At 47.1% G+C, this 26,080-nt stretch overlaps 1 protein-coding gene across 1 annotated transcript in view; it reads right to left on the minus strand.

Annotated features, from left to right (window-relative positions):
• TRPM7 (transient receptor potential cation channel subfamily M member 7) overlaps positions 1–26,080 on the minus strand; it is a 431,707-nt gene that overhangs the window by 217,342 nt on the left and 188,285 nt on the right. The window contains exons 5-10 of the mRNA XM_063925998.1: positions 21,006–21,219; positions 19,984–20,108; positions 19,733–19,904; positions 19,387–19,561; positions 19,178–19,301; positions 12,483–12,555 (exon numbers count right to left, since the gene is read on the minus strand). Coding sequence (XP_063782068.1) covers positions 12,483–12,555; positions 19,178–19,301; positions 19,387–19,561; positions 19,733–19,904; positions 19,984–20,108; positions 21,006–21,219 — 883 coding nt within the window. The remainder of the gene's footprint in view (positions 1–12,482; positions 12,556–19,177; positions 19,302–19,386; positions 19,562–19,732; positions 19,905–19,983; positions 20,109–21,005; positions 21,220–26,080) is intronic.

A 26,080-nucleotide genomic window follows, 5' to 3' on the forward strand; every position in this document is an offset into this window, starting at 1 on the left:
AATATCAGATATGGGGAACTACAAGACAAGGCACCCAAATCCGACACTCTTCTAGCTGAAGCAATAGCCAGCAGAAACACCACCTTAAGGGAAAGCCACTTAAGATCAGCTGAACCAAGAGTTTCAAACGGAGACTCTTGTAACGCCTCCAAAACCACCTACAAGTCCCAAGGTTGGATACGCAACACACCCTGAGTAAATGTACGCACATCAGGTAAGGTCGCAATTTTTCTCTGAAACTACACCGACAAGGCAGATATTTGAACCTTGAGGGAGGCCAGACGCAGGCCTAAGTCCAGGCCCTGCTGAAGAAAAGCCAAAAACTTGGCTATACTAAACTTGGAAGCGTCATAATCGTTAGATGCGCACCAAACAAAGTAAGAATGCCAGACCCTATAGTAAATCCGAACCGAAGCCGGTTTCCGGGCCCGCAACATAGTTTGAATGACCGCCTCAGAAAACCCCTTTAGCCCTTAAGACGGAAGCTTCAAGAGCCATGCCGTCAAAGACAGCTGGGCTAGGTCCTGGTAGACACAGGGGCCCTGAACGAGGAGGTCTGGGCGTTGTGGAAGTAGAATTGGACGCTCTGACGATAGGCCTTGCAGGTCTGAGAACCAATGCCGTCTGGGCCACGCTGGAGCTATGAGAAACCTTTTTCTTGCTTGAACTTCTAAATTACCCTGGGCAGGAGTGACACCGGAGGGAACACGTACGGCAGCAGAAATCTTAACGGTACCGCCAGCGCATCCACGAATGCTGCTTGAGGATCCCTTGTCCTTGCTCCGAAGACCGGAACCTTGTGATTGTGTCGAGACGCCATCAGCTCTACGTCTGGAAGGCCCCACCTTTCCACTAGGAGTTGAAACACTTCTGGATGGAGGCCCCACTCCCCGGCATGCACGTCCTGACGATTGAGAAAGTCCGCTTCTCAATTCATGACTCCCGGAATGAATATTGCCGTTATGGCCGGTAGATGGCGTTCTGCCCACTGTAGAATCCGTGAGACTTCCTTCATTGCTAGGCAGCTTTGAGTGCCGCCTTGATGATTAATGTAAGCCACTGTGGTGGCGTTGTCCGACTGTACTTGAACAGGACGGTTCTGAATTAAATGCTGGGCTAGGTTCAAGGCATTGAAGACCGCCCGCAACTCCAGAATATTGATCGAGAGGAGGGACTCCTCCTTGGTCCACCGCCCCTGAAGGGAGTGTTGCTCCAGCACCGCGCCCCATCCTCTTAGACTGGCATCTGTCGTCAACAGGACCCAGTAGGATATCAAGAACGGACGGCCCCTGCACAGTTTTTGGGGGCGGAGCCACCAGAGCAGCGACAGACGGACCTCCGGAGTCAATGAGATAATTTGAGACATGATCCGGTGAGGCAGGCCGTCCCATTTGGCTAGAATCAGCCTCTGGAGAGGGCGAGAGTGAAATTGAGCGTACTCCACCATGTCGAATGCTGACACCATGAGGCCCAGCACCTGCATCACCGAATGTATCGACACTTGCGGACGAGATAGGAAGCAACGAATCCTATCCTGAAGTTTCAGGACTTTCTCCTGAGACAGGAACAACCGCTGGTTGTGAGTGTCCAATAGTGCTCCCAGATGCACCATGCTCTGAGCAGGGATCAGGGATGACTTCTTCCAGTTGATGAGCCACCCGTGGGCTTGCAGAAACCGGACCGTCACATCTAGATGACGCAGGAGAAGTTCTGGGGAATTTACCAGGATTAACAAGTCGTCCAAATACGGCAGTATCCTGACCCCTTGACGGCGGAGTAACACCATCATCACCGCCATGACTTTTGTAAAGACTTGCGGAGCCGTTGTTAAACCAAAAGGTAACGCCCGAAACTGGAAATGGCAGTTGCCAATCGCAAATCTCAGGTATTGCTGATGAGACACTGCTATAGGAATATGCAGGTAAGCATCCTGTATAACCAGGAAGACCATGAAGTTCCCAGGTTCCAAGGGCAGAACTACAGAGCGAAGGGTTTCCATCCGGAACCTGGAAACCTTCACAAACCTGTTCAACGCCTTGAGGTTGAGAATGGGCCTGGAGGACCCATTCAGTTTCGGGACTAGAAACAGCGGAGAATAGTACCCCCGGCCCCTCTGCGCAAGAGGCACCTGTACTACGACTCCTGTATCCAGGAGGGTCTGTACCACCGAATGTAGAGTGTTTGCCTTTGTCTTGTCCAATGGGACATCTGTCTGGCAAAATAGATGAGGGGGTCGGTTTTTGAAGGCTATGGCGTGACGACTTTCCGTACCCAGGCATCTGAAGTGGTCTTCAACCATTCCTGGGTATACCCTAGAAGCCGGCCCCCCACCCTGGGATCCCCCAGAGGGAGGCCCGCCCCGTCATGCGGCAGGCATATCTGTCTTGGAAGCTGGCTGACGGGCCGCCCAAGCTCCTTTGGGCTTAGGCTTACCAGGTTTGGAAGTGCGGGCCTGCTTGTTGTACGCCTGACCTTTTGCTTTACCTGAAGGATGAAAGGGGCGAAAGGAAGTACCTTTAGCCTTCGACACAGAAGGAGCAGTACTTGGCAGACAGGCAGTAGCCAAGTCAGCCACAATCTTAGCTAAATCCTCCCCAAACAGAATATCTCCCTTAAAAAGGAGTACCTCCAGGGTTTATCTAGAGTCAAGATCCACAGAGCAGGATCTCAGCCACAATATCCGGCGAGCCAGGACTGACGTAGTAGAGGCCTTGGCTTCCAGGATACCGGCATCAGAAGCCGCCTCTTTAATATAACGAGAAGCTGTGACAATATAATACAAGCATGGTCTAGCATGGTCAGAGGAGATTTCAGCATCTAACTCCAAGGCCCATGCTTCAATGGCCTCTGCAGCCCAAGTAGCTGCAATAGTGGGCCTTTGTGCAGCACCCGTGAGGGTGTAAATCGCTTTCGGACAACCCTCCACACGTTTATCCGTAGGCTCTTTTAGAAATGTGATGGTGGTGACCGGTAGAGCTGAGGAAACCACCATCCTAGCCACATGCGAGTCCACTGGAGGAGGCGTTTCCCAATTCTTAGACAGCTCCGGCGCGAGGAGAAAGCGAGCCAGCATCTTCTTTTGAGGCACAAACTTCGTACCCGGGTTTTTTCCAGGGTTCCTGACGTATATCAATTAGGTGGTCAGAGTGAGGTAAAACTTGTTTAAATCACCTTCTGACGCTTGAACCTATCTGGTTTCTTAGGAGGAACGGATGGCTCGGGATCATCCGTAATCTGTAAATTTAACTTAACAGCCTCCAAAAGATCAGGAACATCCACATGTGAACCACCCTCCCCATCAGCCGTATCGGAGTCAGAACCTGTGGGGTCAGTGTAAGTGCCGTCTTCATCCGACGAGGTGTCAGTGACAGCAGTGGATTGTGAGGAGACAAGCGCTCACTTAGAGGACCCCTTGGACGTAGGCGAGCGACGGTCAGACTTTTTTAGTAGTCAGGGACTGGTTCAACTTCTTTATTTGAGCAGATAAATCGTCCGCCAACGGCAGGTTAGCTGCAGGGACCACAAACGGTTGCACCGGCATTGGGGGTCCCATAGGGGGTGTTAGTTTATGAACTAGGGTATGCAGAAGCGTGGAAAAAGCGGCCCACGGCGGGTCATTATTTGCCCCGTTGCCACCATCCCACTGGGGGGCAAGGAGCCCCCAGAACCAGAGCCCAAAGCTGCTATATTCTCCTCATAGGTATCTGCGGCTTCAGCAACACCGGCAGTGTGTTCAGCCCCAGAACCGTTACCCTCAGAAGCAGACATGATATAACTTGCAGTATCGGGTAACACAGTACAATTTGTCAGCAGCCCAATACTTCTAGACCAAACCCCTGTGCAGTGTAGTCAGCACCAGCAGAGAAAAAGGAGAGATATGGTGACTAAATCACAGAGAAAAATACGTAATACAGTATATCTTTGTGAAAATCCTATATTAGATAAAACCTGACGCACCAAGCCCCCTCAGGTTATAGAATATAGGGATAGCAGGTTGAGTGAAAGACACGAAATGGACACCACTCAGCTATCAAATGCACACACAAATAGTCCCAGTCTGTACAATGCAGAGGTTATTACTAACAATAATAATGCACTGGACTAGCTTACACAGCCATATAACAAAAGATATAACAGTACACAGTAAGAACTGGATGTATATCACAGGGTAATTGTACTAGGAAACCCTAAGTGCACTCTTTCTTAACTAACACTGACTAAAAAAGGCAGGTAGAATACTTAAGTGTCTTGTAAAGTCACAGCACTGACAACCAGGCGGCTTTACATAGGAGGATTTGCCCAAGCATTCCCAGGAACAGTGATCTGAGGGATAATGGCGCAGCAGACACTGCCAGGGAGTGAGAGAGAGACAGATCTGCAGCTCTAGGGCGGGAACATTTGCAGAAAATGGCGCCCTGGGGCTGGGGGAGGGGCTCCAGGTCTGAGCCTTATCCCCTCTGCTGGCAAAACCACCGGGTAATGCGGGATACTTGTAAAAAAAAAAGGTTTAGAGAGAAAACCTGACCTGCACCCATGCCCTGGTGATCTAGTGGGATCGCCTGTACTGCCACAGTGTCCACCGCCAGCGAACGCGGCCCGCATCCCACCAGCCGCGCCGTATCGCAATAAAGTGAGGGTCCCGCAAGCGGGACCCATTTACCTCCTCCCGAAGTGCGGCCACGCGATCCCGGAGACCCCTAGCCGTGTGTGACTAACTTGGAAGAAAACCAGAGCCTCCTGCTGTAGGTACACAGCGACCAGGGCACGGGAGTGTAAAGCGCCACTGGGGGAGAGATGGAGCTGCAGCAGGCAATGTCTACTGACATCCATCACAATCTGTGCCTCTGCTGCAGCCCTTGTAGTCTTCTTTTTTCCTCAGAAAAAGCTTTTATAGAGCTGCTGTGAGCAGCTCTTCCTGTAACATGCTTGCACTGCAAGCACCAACTACAAACTGAGCTCCTGTGCACGGAGGCGGGGTGATATAGGAGGTGGCACTATGCCTCTTGGGAAGAAGGTCAAAGCTTTTGAGCCTGTTGGTGCTTCGGATCAAGATCCTACTCTACACCCCAATGTCTATCCTTGTGGAGCCCAGTGTACCCCACAGCAGAAAAGTAAATCAAATATATTTTACTACCTAAATTCTAATGATCTGCAAAACATAGTGCAGAGTCCCAAGATGTAAAGTGCCACATTGGAGTACTCAAGCAAGGCAACGGCTTCCCCAATTTCATCTTGGAGGCGCCTTTACAACTCAGTGGAGAGATCCTGGAAGTTAGTTTGGGCAGGTAATGAAAAGATTAAGGGGTAGATTTACTAAAGCTCCTAAAAATGAAATGAGGCAGTGTTGCCCATAGAAACTAGATTCTGTCCATCATTTTCTAGGATGCAAAAGAGAAATTATAGACTGCATCGGATTAGCTGCTATGGGCAACATCACCCCTTTCATTTTTGGAAGCTTTATTTAATATACCCCTAAATGTCTCAGTAAAATTTACTTTTGCTAGTGTGGAAAGGGAGCCGAGTAACACCTCACTATAGTAATATTTGGATAGGTACTTGGATAGGGGTTATATTAAGTACCAGGCTGATTCCTCAAGGATGTGATTCGAGTTCCTATCACTACTGCTTCCTTGGAAGCAGCAGTGATAACACTGTATGGTAACACAGTAGGATGCATCTATTACAAGTAGACGCCTCCTACTTCAGTAGTGATCAGACCTGCGTCCGGATCACTGACTCTCCATCGGGCGGCTTGCAGTTCCCATGGGGAGATGCAAGCCGCCCGTCGCAGAGGACAGGAAATCTGTCCAACAATGAGATCCCTGGCCTCTTCCCTCCCCCAAAAACGGCAGAGACACACCTCAGTTTTGGATTATTGAGGCTGTTGCCACCCCCTCCCCACCCCACAAATGACAGCAATCTCTGTCAATCTCTGACAGTCTGCTGCCGTCCTGCTTCCTACATTGCAGTAGTAGTCGCGTTAATCTGTACTTTGCGGCATAAGTAGCAACAACAACCGGACCTGAATAAGGTCCAGTGTGTGTTTATTTAAATGGTTTACAAAGGTAAATTTAGTGTAAGATAACTACCCTCAAGAGGGTTCTGGGTGTAACAAGCTCTTGTTAAACTATGAAAAAAAATTAGATTTTAAACCTACCGGTAAATCTTTTTCTCGTAGTCCGTAGAGGATGCTGGGGACTCCGTAAGGACCATGGGGATAGACTGGCTCCGCAGGAGACATGGGCACTTTAATAAAGACTTTGACTCTAGGTGTGCACTGGCTCCTCCCTCTATGCACCTCCTTCAGACCTCAGTTAGAGAAACTGTGCCCAGAGGAGACTGACAGTACGAGGAAAGGATTTTAGTTAATCTAAGGGCAAGATTCATACCAGCCACACCAATCACACCGTATAACTTGTGATATACTATCTAGTTAACAGTATGAAAAAACAACATATCAACGGTCCAAAACCGATGAAACTATAACATAACCCTTATGTAAGCAATAACTATATACAAGTCTTGCAGAAGTAGTCCGCACTTGGGATGGGCGCCCAGCATCTTCTACGGACTACGAGAAAAAGATTTACCGGTAGGTTTAAAATCTTATTTTCTCTAACGTCCTAGAGGATGCTGGGGACTCCGTAAGGACCATGGGGATTATACCAAAGCTCCCAAACGGGCGGGAGAATGCGGATGACTCTGCAGCACCGATTGAGCAAACAGGAGGTCCTCTTCAGCCAGGGTATCAAACTTATAGAACTTTGCAAAGGTGTTTGACCCCGACCAAGTAGCAGCTCGGCACAGCTGTAGTGCCGAGACCCCTCGGGCAGCCGCCAAAGACGAGCCCACCTTCCTAGTGGAATGGGCCTTAACCGATTTCGGTAACGGCAATCCTGCCGTAGAATGCGCCTGCTGAATCGTGTTACAGATCCAGAAAGCAATAGACTGCTTTGAAGCAGGGCCGCCAACCTTGTTGGCTGCATATAGGACAAATAGTCTGATCTTAGCCGTTCTGGCCACGTAAATTTTCAAAGCCCTGACCACATCCAGGGACTCGGAATCCTCCAAGTCACATGTAGCCACAGGCACGACAATAGGTTGGTTCATATGAAAGGATGAGACCACCTTAGGTAGGAATTGAGGACGGGTCCGCAATTCCGCTCTATCCATATGGAAAACCAGATAGGGGCTTTTATGTGATAAAGCCGCCAATTCCGAAACTCGCCTAGCCGAAGCAAAGGCTAACAACATGACCACCTTCCAAGTGAGATGTTTCAACTCCACTGTTTTAAGTGGTTCAAACCAATGTGACTTAAGGAAACTTAACACCACGTTAAGGTCCCAAGGCGCCACCGGAGGTACAAAAGGAGGCTTAATATGCAGTACTCCCTTCACAAAAAAGTCTGTACTTCAGGTAAAGAGGCCAATTCCTTTTGAAAGAAAATGGATAAGGCCGAAATCTGAACTTTAATGGAGCCTAATTTTAGGCCCAAATTCACTCCAGATTGTAGGAAGTGAAGAAAACGGCCTAGATGGAATTCTTCCGTAGGAGCATTCCTGGCCTCACACCAAGAAACATATTTTCGCCATATTCGGTGATAATGTTTAGATGTCACGTCCTTCCTAGCCTTTATTAGCGTAGGAATAACCTCATCCGGAATACCTTTTTCCGCTAGGATCTGGCGTTCAACCGCCATGCCGTCAAACGCAGCCGCGGTAAGTCTTGGAACAGACAGGGACCTTGTTGTAACAGGTCCTGCCTTAGAGGAAAAGGCCACGGATATTCTGTGAGTATTTCCTGCAGATCCGGATACCAGGTCCTTCGTGGCCAATCCGGAACAATGAGAATTGTTCTCACTCCTCTTTTTCTTATTATCCTCAACACCTTGGGTATGAGAGGAAGAGGAAACAAATAGACCGACTGGAACACCCACGGTGTCACTAGGGCGTCCACCGCTACCGCCTGAGGGTCTCTTGACCTTTGTAGCTTTTTGTTGAGACGGGACGCCATCATGTCTATTTGGGGCAGTCCCCACCGACTTGCAATCTTCGCAAAGACTGCTTGATGAAGTCCCCACTCTCCCGAGTGCAGGTCGTGTCTGCTGAGGAAGTCTGCTTCCCAGTTGTCCACTCCCGGAATGAACACTGCTGACAGAGCGCTTATATGATTCTCCGCCCAGCGAAGAATTCTGGTGGCTTCCGCCATTGCCACTCTGCTCCTTGTGCCGCCTTGGCGGTTTACATGAGCTACTGCGGTGACGTCTGACTGGATCAGAACTGCTCGATCGCGAAATAAGATCTCCGCTTGACGTAGGGCGTTGTATATGGCCCTTAGTTCCAGGATGTTGATGTGAAGACAAGTCTCTTGACTTGACCAAAGGCCTTGGAAATTTCTTCCCTGTGTGACTGATCCCCAACCTCGGAGGCTCGCGTCCGTGGTCACCAGGATCCAGTCCTGAATGCCGAACCTGCGGCCCTCTAGAAGGTGAGCACTTTTCAGCCACCACAGGAGAGATACTCTGGCCCTGGGGGACAGGGTGATCCGCTGATGCATTTGCAGATGTGACCCGGACCATTTGTCCAATAGGTCCCATTGGAAGGTCCTTGCATGGAATCTGCAGTAGGGAATGGCTTCGTATGTCGCCACCATTTTTCCCAGAACTTGAGTGCAATGACGTATTGACACTTGTTTTGGCTTCAACAGGTTCATGACTAGAGTCATGAGTTCCTGCACTTTTTCTGTCGGAAGAAAAACCCTCTTCTGGTCTGTGTCCAGAATCATGCCCAAGAAGGGCAGACGAGTCGTAGGATTCAGCTGCGACTTTGGAATATTGATAATCCAGCCGTGTCGCTGCAACACCTTCAGTGAAAGTAATACGCTGTTCAGCAACTTGTCCCGTGATCTCGCTTTTATGAGGAGATCGTCCAAGTACGGGATAATTGTGACACCCTGTTTGCGCAGGAGCACCATCATTTCCGCCATTACCTTGTTGAAAATTCTCGGAGCCGTGGAAAGCCCAAACGGCAACGTCTGAAATTGGTAATGACAATCCTGTACCGCAAAACTGAGGTACGCCTGATGAGGAGGATATATGGGAACATGCAGGTATGCATCCTTTATGTCCAGAGATACCATAAAATCTTCCCCTTCCAGGCTGGCGATGACCGCTCTGAGCGATTCCATCTTGAACTTGAACCGTTTTAAGCAAAGGTTCAGGGATTTTAAATTCAAAATGGGTCTGACCGAACCGTCCGGTTTCGGGACCACAAACAGAGTTGAGTAGTACCCCTTCCCTCTTTGAAGCAGGGGAACCTCTACCACCACTTGTTGAAGACACAATTTGCGAATCGCATGTAACACTATCTCCCTTTCCAGGGGGGAAGTCGGTAGGGCCGATTTGAAAAATCGGTGAGGAGGCACCTCTTCGAATTCCAGCTTGTGACCCTGGGAAACAATTTCTATTGCCCAGGGATCCACCTGTGAGTGAACCCAGTTGTGGCTGAACAGTCGAAGACGTGCCCCCACTGGAGCGGACTCCCTCAGGGAAGCCCCAGCGTCATGCGGTGGACTTTGCAGCGGCCGGGGAGGACTTCTGTTCCTGGGAACTAGCTGTGTTGTGCAGCTTTTTCCCTCTGCCCTTACCTCTGGCAAGAAAGGACAATCCACATACTCTCTTGCTTTTATTGGAACGAAAGGACTGCATTTGATAATGAGGCGCTTTCTTAGATTGTGAGGGAATATATGGCGAAAAATTCGATTTACCTGCCGTAGCCGTGGAGACGAGGTCCGAGAGGCCCTCTCCAAACAATTCCTCACCCTTGTAAGGCAACAACTCCATATGTCTCTTGGAGTCGGCATCACCTGACCACTGTCGGGTCCATAAGACACACCTAGCAGAAATAGACATAGCGTTTATTCTGGAACCCAGTAAACTAATGTCTCTTTGAGCATCCCTCATATATAAGACAGCATCTTTTATATGCCCTAGGGTCATTAAAATGGTATCCTTATCAAGGGTCTCAATATCCGCTGATAAGGAATCTGTCCATGCTGCTACAGCACTACAAACCCAGGCCGACGCAATAGCCGGTCTGAGTAACGTACCAGAATGTGTGTAAATGGACTTCAAGGTAACCTCCTGCTTGCAGTCAGCAGGATCCTTGAGGGTAGCCGTATCTTGGGATGGAAGCGCTATCTTTTTTGATAAGCGCGTCAAAGCTTTGTCTATCCTAGGGGAGGATTCCCACCGGATTCTGTCCTGCAACGGGAAAGGATACGCTATTAGAATCCTTTTGGGAATCTGCAGTTTTTTGTCTGGAGTTTCCCACGCTTTTTCGCATAATTCGTTCAGCTCATGTGAGGAGGGAAAGGTGACCTCAGGTTTCTTTCCCTTATACATGTGTACCCTCGTGTCAGGGACAGGGGGCTCCTCAGTGATATGCAAAACATCTTTTATTGCGATAATCATATATCGAATACATTTAGCTACCTTTGGCTGTAATTTTGCATCATCGTAGTTGACACTGGAGTCTGAATCCGTGTCGGTATCTGTGTCAACTATTTGGGATAGTGGGCGCTTCTGAGACCCCGAAGGTCCAGGCGACATTGGGACAGGCATGGGTTGACTCCCTGACTGTACCCCAGCTTCAGCTTTGTCTAATCTTTTGTGCCATAAATTAACATTAGCACTTAAAACATTCCACATATCCATCCAGTCAGGTGTCGGCACTGCCGACGGAGACCTAACATTCATACACTCCCCCTCCTCCTTAGGTGAGCCTTCAATCTCACATGTCGACACGCGTACCGACACCATACACACAGGGAAGCTCTTTTCTGAAGACAGGTTCCCCACCAGGCCCTTTGGAGAGAGAGAGAGAGAGAGAGTATGCCAGCACACACCCCAGCGCTATATGACCCATGAAAAAACACAGTATGTTTACCCAGTAGCGCTTTTGTTATGTATATGCGCCAATTATGTGCCCCCCTCTACTTTAAAACCCTTCTTTCACCGTGTGTTAAGCAGGGGAGAGTCCGGGGAGCTTCCTCTCAGCGGTGCTGTGGAGAAAAATGGCGCTGGTGAGTGCTGAGGGAGAAGCCCCGCCCCCTAGGCGGCGGGCTTCTGTCCCGCTCAAATTTCTCAATAACATGGCGGGGGCTCTTTATATACATGTACAGCGCCCAGCTGTACATGTGTGTGTGTGTGTGTGTGTATATATATATATATATATATATATATATATATATATATAAACACATATACCACAGGAGAGGTTTATATTGCTGCCCAGGGCGCCCCCCCCTGCGCGCGCCCTGCACCCTTACAGTGACCGAGGAGTGTGAGGTGAATGGGAGCAATGGCGCACAGCTGCAGTGCTGTGCGTTACCTCTATGAAGATCAAGGTGTCTTCTGCCGCTGCTGATGTCTTTTTCTCAATACTCACCCGGCTTCTATCTTTCGGCTCTGCGAGGACGACGGCGGCGCGGCTCTGGGACGGACGGGTAGGGTGAGACCTGCATACCGATCCCTCTGGAGCTAATGGTGTCCAGTAGCCTAAGAAACAGAGCCCTGAAACTCAGAGAAGTGGGTCTATTTCTCTCTCCTCAGTCCCTCGATGCAGGGAGTCTGTTGCCAGCAGGCTCCCTGAACACAAAAGACCTAACTAAAATGCTTTCTTTACAGGAAACTCAGGAGAGCTCCTGAAATGCACCCTAGTCTCCATTGGGCACAGTATCAAACTGAGGTCTGGAGGAGTGGCATAGAGGGAGGAGCCAGTGCACACCCTGAGACAAAGTCTTTCTTAAAGTGCCCATGTCTCCTGCGGAGCCTGTCTATCCCCATGGTCCTTACGGAGTCCCCAGCATCCTCTAGGACGTTAGAGAAAACTAAATTTACTAACACAGAACTCGCCGATGTATTCCCGCCTGATACCAAACACCTCTGATAAAAGGACTAATCCATTCAGCGTAACCAGTAAAGTCCTGCAAAAAGTACACACACCAGCCAAAAGCCAACTCTTTAAGTTGTTGGTCAAGGAGTCTGGTGGTGGAAACAAGTATTCTTCTACAACAGAGGCTACTATATCAGTATGTAGATGATAGTCTGGCCGGGATGATATTGGGATCCCAACAAGGGAATCCCTATAGATCCTGATGAGTATTACCCTAACCCAACCCCTCCCAAAGCCTAACCCTAATCTTCCCAGTAGTGCCAAACCCTAACCCCAGTACTTACCCCAGGATGCTGCTGTTGGCATTCTGACTGCCGGGATCATGACCACATCACGTCTGGCCAAGCAGCACCAGTAAATGTCCGTAAAAGCAGATTACTGATTGTAAGAAAAATCTGCACATGTCCCCAAAAGTCAAAGTAAGCCCACCCCAAAATACATGTTTGTTAGAACTGTGAGTGCTGTGAAAACATATTTAACATGACACATTCTCTTTAGTCATAAGCAAAGAAATTACAGTACTTTACCTTTTAACAAAGCAGTTAGTATCGCAACATCAATGTCCTGATGCTCATCTGAGCCAATATGAAAGACGGTTATCTGTTTAAGACAAGACACATGTTCATTTTTATTACCTTTTTAGTGTTTTTTTTTTTTTTTTAAGATTAAAAAAAAAAAAAAAACAACAACATGTACAACAAATAGCAATCCATTAGGTTCATTAAATCAGATAAGAATAAAGGTTGCATAAGAGTCCAGTAAAGCAGGTCACAGCTTAAGTAGGCAGATCAAACTCACTAGCAGAGACGAAATTCTGCGGGTAATATAATATAGTGCACACAGCTGCCCAAGCACTCATAACTCATCCAGTTGGAGTGGTAGATTGAAGGGGTGGTGGTGGGAGGGGGTGACAGAGTCATAAGGCTAAAGAGAGGCCTACCCACCAGCATCAGAAGAGAGCTGTAATGCATAGTGTGAGGTCGTCTAACCAGACAAAATGTTATCAAATTTAGTGTAACTGCTCATATGAATAAACCTCTCTTGACCAACAACTCTGCTCCCCAGTGCCACCCATTTGTGCCAACATGGATTCCAGGAAATAGCTATTATCATCATCCTCCTCCTCCTCTATTTATATGGCGCCACAAGGGATCCGCAGTGTCCAATTAAAGAGTAGATAAGCAAATGAGCAAAACAGTACTTACAGCTCAAAAAAAATATAGGACAAGTATGGAAAACCAGGGGTAAGGTGCCATCAAAGGGAGTATGCAGTATAAGATAGTGTAAGTCAGAGAAGGAAAGGCACAGGAAGGAAGAAGGCCCTGCTCTTACAATCTAAAATATTTTAATGTAGGATTATCCACAATGTGAGCAATGAGACAACTTAAAAATACAATTCCACCAAAGCATGAGAGTCCAAGGGCATTAGAATGCAAGTTCATTTTAAAAGTAAGTGGATATTTGAGTGTCATAATCACTGATGCAGCAATGTTTATAAACCATGTAATTGTCCAGCATTGACTTGTACTGCAACTCATTGTTTTCTTGTTTTGCTCATTTGTTTATGTACTTTGTTAGGTGTTGCAGAACCCTTGTGGTGCCATATAAATAAATAAAATAATAATAATAATATCACCCAATGTCATAAGAAAGATGATGGAATAATCTAATATTGGGATTTTTGGTTCTTACCTGATAAATCCTTTTCACTAAAATCCATGGGAGGACACTAGAGAATGCTTGGTATAGGTGGAGCTAGAGGAATTTGGGCACTAATAGGTTAAAGTTTGACAGTACAGGCTACTTTTCCCTTTACCCCTGTCCAGAGCATCTAGTTATTACTAACACAGCCCAAAAAGGACAGAGTAGGAGAAAAGGATAACCAGGCACACAATACACACTGAAATGGATTCTAGGGGGCCAGGACCAACCCAAACCTGGGAGACAACCCGAGTAAAGTCAGCTGTGTAAGGGCAGGAAGGCATCCAATATTCCCCATGGAATTCAGAATAAAAATCCCATTTTCTCTCTTTCTCCATGGGGGACACTGGAAAACACTGGGACATCTCAAAGCTGTCACCTAAGGGAGGAAACACTCCTGAGCTGTGCGTAGGAACCTTCACTCAAAGCTAGGGTCCCTAGAGTCAAAGGGATCAATCAGTAAAGTTACTCCACCAAGGCACCACTCCAAGCAGCCCTGGAAGTGTCAACTGGCCAAGTCGAGTGGGTCGTCAACCAAGCCAGGAACAGGATTGCTGGCCAAAAAGTAGGTGTGACAGATGACCATTTTAATCTAAAGCCATAGTCTGCTTTGTAGCAGGCAAACATCTCTTATGGACATTATAGAGTACAAACAGAGAATCTAGATGGCGCAAGTCCTTTGTCCTGTCCATATACAGATGTAGCCATACTCATCATAGCTACATCTTGCCGCAATTGTAACTTGTTAGAGGCGAACGCGTGCACCTCTTAGATATGCACGTGCCCCAGTCACATTAATTGGCGCATCTCGGCATGGCTAAGAATAGGTGCGCCGAGAGTGCCTATTTAGTGCAGATGCAGCCAAGATGAGAGTGTAAACACACAGAGGCCAAACTACACCTAATGAGGCAAGAGACCAGCACAGATCCTGTAGAGCTTCTACTGGAAGAGAAGGTACTAATGTTTCTTGGTTTATATGAAACTTCAAGAACACCTTCAGAAGAAAATCCATCCTGTTGCTTAGGACCACACGAGGCCACACGGTCTGGACTAAAGATCAGAATCGGAAATTTAGGAGACAAGGCACTTAAGTCCTCCAGGGAGAAGCAGTAGCAAGGAGCACCACCACCTTTCTTTCAAAGGAAAAAACTAAAGAGCCCGCAAGACCAGAAGAAAATCCCACGGGGCAACTAGGTGAATAAAAGGGGGTTGTATGGGCAGTACCCCCTGAAGGAAAGTTTGCAAAGCTGGAAGAAAGGCAATCTTGAGCTGGTAATAGAGATGGCTGAGACCTCAACTTTGAGGTAAGAGAGACGGAAACCCAACTTCCAGCAGAAAGGACAAAAGTCCGGAAAGGCGGAAAACTCTCGGAACCAGCTTTCTGATATAACACTAGGCAAAATAAGCCTGCCACACGCGTTGATGGGCTCTTGCCAAAAACCGGTTTCCTGGTGCAAAGCATAGTGTGCACAATACCCCTGGTTTCAACAGCCATCCTGCTAAAGCCAGGCAAGCGAGATTAAAGTGCAGGAAATTCTGAGAAAGAAGTTTTAGTCTGAGAGGATGACACAAAGGAGAAGTCACGTACACCCTCAGATCTGCATGCCAGGACCAGCGCGGGCAAATTGGAGAAACATGTTTGACATGCCCTCTAGCTTTAGCTTGTGGAGAACCAGAGGAAGCATAGACACCGACGGAAGAGAGGTTTTTGAGAAGAAACGCCCATGGAACTGACAGGGCATCCACCAGCAGGGCTAGCTGTTCACAAGTCCTGGAGCATTACTGGGCTAGTTTAGGATTGTGATGGAAGGCTATTGTGTCTATGGAAGGGGATCCAGTTACCATTGCAGCGTACAGAATGCCAGCATCGGAATACAGACGCTGATATCCCGACAATGGTCAGAAGACAGACGCAGGGATCCCGACAACAACCATAATGAAAGGCGCCAGAATACGGACATTGATCACAATGCTGGCACTGGAATCCCAACTACCGGCAACCAAGATCGAAAGTATGCCAGGAAGGGTTATGGTTAGGTTGCGGGGAGGGAAGGTTAGAGTTAGGCACGAAGGGGGGAGGGAGGAGGTTAGGCTTAAAATACTTATCTAGAAGATGTCAGGATTCTGCGCATCAGGATGCAACTCTCTGTATTCTGTCTACCAGCATCCCAAGAACCAGGATCCCAGTACCATCCCTATGGACGGACAGCTACATCATTCCACCAACATTTGGAACACTACTGATAGGAGGGCCCACTCCCTGCGTAAACATTCTGATGACTGACATACAGATGGGTTCACCGACATCTAGCCTCCATGCACGTTAAGCAGTCCTTCTAGTAGCAGCAAGTGCCTTTACATGCAACTTTTTCTATTAAAATAAGTCTTATTCACAATAGTTGATTAAAGGATATGCGACATGCCTATATTCTGTGCGAGACCATGGCTTTATCTGCATATGAAATGGTACGTTGGTGTTTGCCTAGAAAAGCAGTTACAGCCCCAGACAGAAAATATAGGCATGCCACATATTTTAATCAGCATGAGATGTTTATGCGTCCTATTCGCACAGCGTTGCGGAAGTTTTTTTAGTTTTTCAAAATAAGACTTTCGACACTGACGGAATTGCACGGGACCTGTCAGCTCACTCATACTAGGCATCTCTCGCTATGTGGCATTTGAGGCAAATTGTATGAGGACCCATCTGTAGTCTGCCTCCCAGTTGTTGACACCAGGGATATAACCTGCGAACAAGAATCTGGGGAACCGTCCTGCCCAAAAGGGAATTCTGCTTTCTTCTTTCATGGCTCTCTGGCTTCTTGTGCCACTCTCCTGATTTAGATATGCAATGGCGGTCGGGTTGTCCGAATGGACCTTACTGGACCCACTTTGCGCTGAAGAAAGGGCTTCATCTGACAAAAGACTGTGGACTGCTCTGAGTTCCAGGATGTTGATCAAACAAAGGGGTTCCTGGGCTGTTCATGGACCTTGGAAAGTGAGGTAGAGTATAACGGCGCCACACACCCTCAGGCTTGCATCTGTCATGAGCAGCGTCCAGGTCGGAATCAAAATGGATGCCCCATGTGTAAGTGGGAGGCCTAAAGCCACCACAACAGGGATTGACGCACTTCCTGTGATAAGGAGAGGAGTTGGGACCAAAGTGCAATGCATTCCACTTGGAAAGGCGCTCCGTCTGGAGTGAAACTGAGTGAATCCCACCATGCTGAAGGTGGAAGCTAAGCTGTCCAAAACTGTCATGTAAAAATAGACCAACACCTAGTACATCTATAGAAGAGACCTTACCCATTGTCTGCAAGGATACAATTTTGTTCCTGAGGAGGAAACCTCACTGGGACTGGGTATCCAACAGGTGCTACCGAGTGAAGCATTCACTTGGGCTGTCATCACAGACATTACCTTTGTGAAAACCTGAGGCACCATTGACAAACCAAAGGGCAAGGTCAAGATCAGAATTGAGCTAAAAGAACTGCATAGTGAAGGAATCGCTGATGGTCCTCTCAAATGGGTATATATAAGTATACAACCTTGACATCCAGGGATGCCATGAAATCCCCAGGTTCCAAGGCATGCATGATGGACTTATGAACCTGAGGTAGACATTGAGCAGTTCAGGTTGAAGATGAGGCGGAAGGAGCAGTCAGGCTTCCGCATGAGGAAAAGACGGTTATAGAAACCAGTCCCATTTTGTTGAGGCGGAACTGGGGTGATTATTTCGGAGGCCAGAATAGCCCTAACAGATTGCAGCCAAGTCCTTGCCTTGATTTGGTCGACAGGTAGGCCTGTTGTAAAGAACTGGCCTGGAAGGGCCTTCAGGAAGTCTAAAGCATAACTTTGAGACACTATGCATTGCACCCAAGAGTCAAACATTGTCCTCAGTTATGCCCCAATAAAAAGCATCAAACTGGCTTCCACTTCAGGAAACCCCAGGAAGGGTGATTTGGAAGCAGCCATAGCTCCAATTCAGGTTCAGAAAGAACCTTGCAGTTAAAGGGAAGATACAGTATATAAGGGTGATTCCAACTCCACACGTCAAGACCAAAGCCTGATTGCTGTAGCTGGCAGGAGAGCAAAGGCCTCCTCTACGGAGGGGGAACCAGCTGTTTATATGAGACTCATATGAGACTCCTGCTCTGGCCACAGCTTCAGTCCCCTTACGTGTTTCGGGGATCAGCCAGAAGTCAAAGAGTCTGACCATCAGAGCAGGGCCAGCACGAGCGCTCCATCCACAGCAGCACAAGCAGTCCGATCCCATGAGTGCTGCCTCTACCTTTTTTGTGTAGTTTAACTAATTTCCCATTATATTCAGCTATTCACATTTGTATAACTCGGATTATTGTGTTAATGTTACTGTCATAACAAATGCTTATGCCCTGTTGTCCTTTCCTTACTTCTTTCCTTCCTCTATCCCATGTTTTTTTTATTTTGTACCTGAAGTTGTTGTAAATGAATACTCTGCAATCATTGAATTGTATCTTTAACAATAAAAATGTACGGAGTTAAAAAATAAAAAAAAAATAAAAGTAGCTGCAGCAGCAACTGAAAAAAAACATGCCCATTACATATGGACACTAAAAAGAACTGGCTGTTCTGGGCAGGAGGTGGGGTATAGGGGATGAGAAGCCCATGCTGCGACTCCTCCAGCTCCACCTATACACAGCATTCTCCAGTGTCCTACCATGGAAAAACAGGATTTATCATCATATTATGAAATCAAGAAAATAATTTATGTCAAAAAAGACTTGTTGGTATAGGCTGTTTTAATTAAAAAAAAAAAAACACAATTACAGTTGAATGATAGCACTATAGAAAAGAACAGTGGTTCTCAACCGCAGTCCTCAAGTACCCCCAACAGTTCATGTTTTCTAGGTCTCCTCACGGGATTGCAAGTGAAATAATTTGCTCCACCTGTGGGTCTTTTAAAGTGTGTCAGTGAGTAATGAATACACCTGTTCAACTGCTAGGTGACCTGGAAAACATGAACTGTTTGGGGTACTTGAGGACAGAGGTTGAGAACCACTGGAATAGAATACAATACAGTAAAATCTATATTCAACTTGATTGAACCATATCAGAGAACCACTTTCATTTAGCCTGATGAGGTCTAAGATTATTTAGATGGATATTTTTATTTTTTTTATATACACACGACTTAAATATTTGTTACATTTTTCCATTACAGGGACCTGCTGAAGCAGGTACTGATGCACGTCATTTCTCATAATGTAATGTAAGAAATGCAGACCCTTTGCAAAGTGTTCTTAGGGAGGGAAAAAATATTTAATAATTTTACTTATATAGCGCTCTTTTTCCAACAGGACTCAAGGCGCTTTAAAGCGAATATTAACAAGTTACAATGATTTAGTTTATTGATTTCAAATATGTGGATACAATTTGTGCAGGGAAATAAAAAATAGGCCCCATGTTTTAATAAGCATTTAAGAGACCCTTCTAGCAAATAGTGTATGCTAAACAGTAGGATTTTACAGAGATTCTCACTCACAAGCGCCTTGCTTTTCATGCACTCCATCAGAGTCTGGAAGAGGTGGACGGCCTCAGGCTGGCTGAAGTTGAAAGTCTTTTTTATAGTTGAAATGATTTCTGGCTCTGCCCCTTCTGGTAGATTCCTAAGAGCAAACAGCAAAGTTACATTTAAAAATGTGGCTAAAATGGGTATGAGGGAGTCTTCTAGGAAAGTTGGGTCACTCATACCCTCCCTCTTCGGTTTGCTTGTGCACATATGCCAGTATGTCAGCAGCTCTGCCAGTCCCCTCGCACACAACAACGGGGACAGGAGGACTTTCCTGGAGATAATCCAATACTGTGAGGATGACATTTGGACCGCCTTCAAATATCAGTGCCACTACAGGGACTCCCTGGCCAATACCTTTGAAAATGGGAAAGGAAAAACATAAACACGCCTTACTTTAATCCACACAAATGTTTCTCACATACAATGTAAATTAAATAAAAAATTAACTTTTAAAAAAAGAAACAAAAACAAAGTTGTTTGTAACAGAAAAGACCACAAAAAAAAAAAAAAGAAAAGAAAACGTACGTGCATGAATGCGCTGTAAATTGATAGTTTTCTCTAACTCCCTCCTTAAACTCACTTCGGCGCCGTACTTTCCGACAGTACCATCATCCACCAAGATGAAATGGGAATGCAGATTGTTAAGAACATTGAGTTTACTCAGGGGGTTCAGCAAGGTTTGATATGGAGCAATTACCTAACCAGAAGAAAAGATGATTTTATCATGTAACTGTTGAATTTATTCCAAGTCTACAAATGAGAAGTACTATACTTACATCTCTTCCAACCAGGTCATTTCGATTTTCAATGACACCCCAAGGTGCAATGCCAATGGTGCAGATCTTTCGGGATGATCGGGAAGCATGCTCTTTGAGGGCATCACCAACATGTTTGGCAACACCTATTTCCAGAAATGAACACAGGGGTGAGACATAAATGTGGACTATGCTCTATGAGGAGCTACTGCTATGAGAATTATGTGCGGCACACTGATGATCACATTGGTGTTAACTTCCCTTGTGAACAGATCCCACTGCACAGCATATAAACATTATCCAATGCTTCATTACAACAAAATAATAAAACATTTTTTTTGTTAAATGTAAGTTCTACTTATATGAATTCAGTTTGAAACAGTATCCAGGGAAGGACAGTGGAACTGAAAATATTAAAAGGGGATAAAATGCAAGAAGTCATATAGAAATGTGTGTGTGGAGTTTGTATGTACGTGTTTGCATGAATTTTCTCTCGGTACTCTGGATTTAACCCACAGTCCGAAAACATACCAGTATGGAATGGACTCAAACAATAAAATTAACTCTAATGACTGTGGGTGTACATGTGGCACAAAAAATAGATTGTAAGGGATTTATTTATTAAGCTTTGGGTTCAAAAACCAAATGCTTTTGATGCCTTTTACATTTTTGGGCATAAACAATCAGATGTGCCAGGTTTTAGACCCTGACACTTCGTAAATAAACCCCTAAACTTCACTGGTGAAAGGACTAATGTGAATGACTAAATATTCTCTGTAAATCGCTGTGCAATGTGTGGTCCTATATAAATAGCTTACTAAATGTTTAACTGTATAAGTTGTTTAGGTGTTCCATATAACACTTCGTGTGTAGAGAATCACCTAGTAAACAAATGTTTAAATAAAAAATATGTGATCTGGGCACTTTATATGTGGGCTCTACATATCACTCACATAGAAAAAAAAAGTGGATAAAAGCAAAATTAAAAGTACATTTACGAACCGTTAAATGGTAGATAAACCCATAAGATGTCTTTACAGTACCTGCATTTACTCCTCCTGTGACAATCCAGGCACCTGTTGTTACAGCAGCTTTGATAAGGCCTTTGCCAATTAATTGTTTGATGCGAGGATGTAGCTCGAATTTCTGCATTCCTCCATGAACAGAAATGACAAGTTTGGGCAATTCCATTTGCCATTCTTTCAGCATAAGCTGCAAAATTGTTTCCGGCCTGGTGTCATAAGACAACCTAACATACTGATACAGTAGGAAACATTTTATTACTTTAGTAGGATTGACGACATGTATACAACTCATACATTTTAAAATAAGAATTTACTCACCGGTAATTCTATTTCTCGTAGTCCGTAGTGGATGCTGGGGACTCCGTAAGGACCATGGGGAATAGACGGCTCCGCAGGAGACTGGGCACATCTAAAGAAAGATTTAGGACTATCTGGTGTGCACTGGCTCCTCCCCCTATGACCCTCCTCCAAGCCTCAGTTAGGAACTGTGCCCGGAAGAGCTGACACAATAAGGAAGGATTTTTGAATCCCGGGTAAGACTCATACCAGCCACACCATATAACACGTGATAGGAACCCCGGTTAACAGTATGATAACAACTGGAGCCTCTGAAGAGATGGCTCACAACAAAACCCGATTTTTTGTAACAATAACTATGTACAGGTATTGCAGACAATCCGCACTTGGGATGGGAGCCCAGCATCCACTACGGACTACGAGAAATAGAATTACCGGTGAGTAAATTCTTATTTTCTCTGACGTCCTAGTGGATGCTGGGGACTCCGTAAGGACCATGGGGATTATACCAAAGCTCCCAAACGGGCGGGAGAGTGCGGATGACTCTGCAGCACCGAATGAGAGAACTCAAGGTCCTCCTCAGCCAGGGTATCAAATTTGTAGAATTTTGCAAACGTGTTTGCCCCTGACCAAGTAGCAGCTCGGCAAAGTTGTAAAGCCGAGACCCCTCGGGCAGCCGCCCAAGATGAGCCCACCTTCCGTGTGGAATGGGCTTTTACAGATTTAGGCTGCGGTAAGCCAACCGCAGAATGCGCCAGCTGAATAGTGCTACAAATCCAGCGCGCAATAGACTGCTTAGAAGCAGGAGCACCCAGCTTGGCGGGTGCATACAGGATAAACAGCGAGTCAGTCTTTCTGACTCCAGCCGTCCTGGAAATATAAATTTTTAGGGCCCTGACTACGTCCAGCAACTTGGAATCCTCCAAGTCCCTAGTAGCCGCAGGCACCACAATAGGTTGGTTCAAGTGAAAAGCTGAGACCACCTTTGGGAGAAACTGAGGACGAGTCCTCAATTCTGCCCTATCCATATGGAAAATCAGATAAGGGCTTTTACAAGACAAAGCCGCCAATTCTGAAACCCGCCTGGCCGACGCCAAGGCCAACAGCATGACCACTTTCCACGTGAGATATTTTAAATCCACAGTCTCAAGTGGTTCGAACCAATGTGATTTCAGGAATGCCAAAACCACATTGAGATCCCAAGGTGCCACTGGGGGCACAAAAGGAGGCTGAATATGCAGAACTCCTTTGACAAAAGTCTGAACTTCGGGCAGTGAAGCCAGTTCTTTTTGGAAGAAAATCGACAGAGCCGAAATCTGGACCTTTATGGACCCCAATTTGAGGCCCAACGTCACCCCTGCTTGCAGGAAGTGCAGGAATCGACCCAGTTGAAATTCCTCCGTCGGGGCCTTCATGGCCTCACACCAAGCAACATATTTTCGCCAAATGCGGTGATAATGTTTTGCGGTGACATCCTTCCTGGCTTTGATCAGGGTAGGGATGACTTCCTCCGGAATACCCTTTTCCTTCAGGATCCGGTGTTCAACCGCCATGCCGTCAAACGCAGCCGCGGTAAGTCTTGGAACAGACAGGGTCCCTGCTGCAGCAGGTCTTGTCTGAGCGGCAGAGGCCAAGGGTCCTCTGTAAGCATCTCTTGAAGTTCCGGGTACCAAGCTCTTCTTGGCCAATCCGGAACCACGAGTATGGTTTTCACTCCTCGCCTTCTTATTATTCTCAGTACCTTGGGTATGAGAGGTAGGGGAGGAAACACATAAACCGACTGGTACACCCATGGTGTCACTAGAGCGTCCACCGCTATCGCCTGAGTGTCTCTTGACCGGGCGCAATATCTTTTCAACTTCTTGTTGAGGCGGGACACCATCATGTCTACCTGTGGTTTTTCCCACCGGTTGACCAGCATTTGGAAGACTTCTGGATGAAGTCCCCATTCTCCCGGGTGGAGGTCGTGCCTGCTGAGGAAGTCTGCTTCCCAGTTGTCCACTCCCGGAATGAACACTGCCGTCAGTGCTAACACATGATTCTCTGCCCATCTGAGAATCCTTGTGGCTTCTGCCATCGCCATCCTGCTTCTCGTGCCGCCCTGTCTGTTTACATGGGCGACCGCCGTGATGTTGTCTGACTGGATCAGTACCGGCTGGTTTTGAAGCAGGGGTCTTGCCTGGCTTAGGGCATTGTAAATGGCCCTTAGCTCCAGGATATTTATGTGAAGAGAAATCTCCTGATTTGACCACAGTCCCTGGAAATTTCTTCCCTTTGTGACTGCCCCCCAGCCCCGAAGGCTGGCATCCGTGGTCACCAGGACCCAGTCCTGTATTCCGAATCTGCGGCCCTCTAGTAGATGAGCCCTCTGCAGCCACCACAGCAGCAACACCCTGGTTCTGGCCGATAGGGTTATCCGCTGTTGCATCTGGAGATGGGACCCGGACCATTTGTCCAAGAGGTCCCACTGGAACGTCCTTGCGTGGAACCTTCCGAATGGAATTGCTTCGTACGAAGCTACCATTTTCCCCAGGACTCGTGTGCATTGATGTACCGACACTTTTCCTGGTTTTAGGATGTTTAGAATCCAGCCGTGCTGTTGTAGCACTTCCTGAGAAAGTGCCACCCCCCCCTATCAACTGTTCTTTGGACCTCGCCTTTATCAGGAGATCGTCCAAGTACGGGATAATTAAAACTCCCTTCTTGCGAAGGAGTATCATCATTTCGGCCATTACCTTGGTAAAGACCCTCGGTGCCGTGGATAATCCAAACGGCAGAGTCTGGAACTGATAGTGACAGTCCTGTACCACAAATCTGAGGTACTCCTGGTGCGGAGGGTAAATGGGGACATGCAGGTACGCATCCTTGATGTCCAGGGATACCATGTAATCCCCCTCCTCCAGGCTCGCAATAACCGCCCTGAGCGATTCCATCTTGAACTTGAACCTTTTGATATAAGTGTTCAAGGCTTTTAAATTTAAGATGGGTCTCACCGAACCGTCCGGTTTCGGTACCACAAACATTGTGGAGTAGTAACCCTTTCCTTGTTGAAGGAGGGGTACCTTGACGATCACTTTCTGTGAATACAGTTTTTGAATAGCCACCAACACTGCCTCCCTGGCAGAGGGAGTTGCCGGCAAGGCAGATTTTAGGAAACGGCGGGGGGGAGACGTCTCGAATTCCAGCCTGTACCCCTGAGATACTACTTGAAGGACCCAGGGATCCACTTGTGAGAGAGCCCACTGTGTGCTGAAAAACCCGAGACGCGCCCCCACCGTTCCCGATTCCGCCTGAGCAGCCCCAGCGTCATGCTGTGGACTTACCGGACGCAGGGGAGGACTTCTGCTCCTGGGAACTAGCTGTGCGCTGCAGCTTTTTCCCCCTTCCTCTGCCCCTCGGCAGAAAGGATGAGCCTCTAGCCCGCTTATTTTTCTGGGGCCGAAAGGACTGTACCTGATAATACGGTGCTTTCTTTTGCTGTGGGGTAGCATGTGGCAAAAAAGTCGATTTCCCAGCAGTAGCTGTGGAAACGAGGTCTGAAAGACCTTCCCCAAAAAGTTCCACCCCTTTATAGGGTAAAACTTCCACGTGCCGCTTGGAGTCGGCATCACCTGACCATTGCCTAGTCCATAACCCCCGTCTGGCGGCAATGGACATAGCGCTTATTTTTGATGCCAGCCAGCAAATATCCCTCTGTGCATCACGCATGTATAAGACCGCGTCTTTAATATGGTCAATCGTTAGCAAAATATTGTCCCTATCCATGGTATCAATGTTTTCCGACAGGGAGTCTGACCACGCAGCAGCAGCACTGCACATCCAAGCCGATGCAATAGCGGGTCTCAATATAATGCCAGTGTGTGTGTATATAGCTTTTAGGGTACTTTCCTGCTTTCTATCAGCAGGTTCTTTTAGGGCGGCCGTATCCGGAGACGGTAGTGCCACCTTCTTTGATAAGCGTGTCAGCGCTTTATCTACCCTAGGGGGTGTTTCCCAGCGTGACCTATCCTCTGGCGGGAAAGGGTACGCAGCCATTAACCGTTTAGAAATGATCAATTTCTTATCTGGGGAAGACCACGCTTCCTCACACACCTCATTTAATTTGTCAGATGCAGGAAAAACTACTGGTAGTTTTTTCTCACCAAACATAATACCCTTTTTTGTGGTACCTGGGGTATCATCAGAAATGTGTAATACATTTTTCATAGCCTCAATCATATAACGGGTGGATCTATTGGAGGGTACACTCGTCTCATCATCGTCGACACTGGAGTCGGTATCCGTGTCGACATCCGTATCTGTCATCTAAGGTAGCGGGCGTTTTATAGCCCCTGATGACATTTGAGACGCTTGGACAGGCACAAGCTGAGTAGCCAGCTGTCCTATGTCATCAAACCTTTTATGTAAGGAGCTGACACTGTCACGTAATTCCTTCCATAAGTCCATCCACACTGGTGTCGACCCCGCAGGGGGTGACATCACATTCACAGGCATTTGCTCCGCCTCCACATCATTATCCTCATCATACATGTCGACACAGCAGTACCGACACACAGCAGACACACAGGGAATGCTCTTACAGAGGACAGGACCCCACAAAGCCCTTTGGGGAGACAAAGGGAGAGTATGCCAGCACACACCAGGGCGCTATATAACACAGGGATATCACTATACAGAGTGTTTTCCCCTATAGCTGCCTATATATTATATATACTGCGCCTAAATTGTGCCCCCCCTCTCATTTTTACCCTTTCTGTAGTGCAGGACTGCAGGGGAGAGCCAGGGAGCTTCCTTCC

This window comes from Pseudophryne corroboree, chromosome 6 (assembly GCF_028390025.1).
Source record: "Pseudophryne corroboree isolate aPseCor3 chromosome 6, aPseCor3.hap2, whole genome shotgun sequence".
Classification (NCBI taxonomy): domain Eukaryota; kingdom Metazoa; phylum Chordata; class Amphibia; order Anura; family Myobatrachidae; genus Pseudophryne; species Pseudophryne corroboree.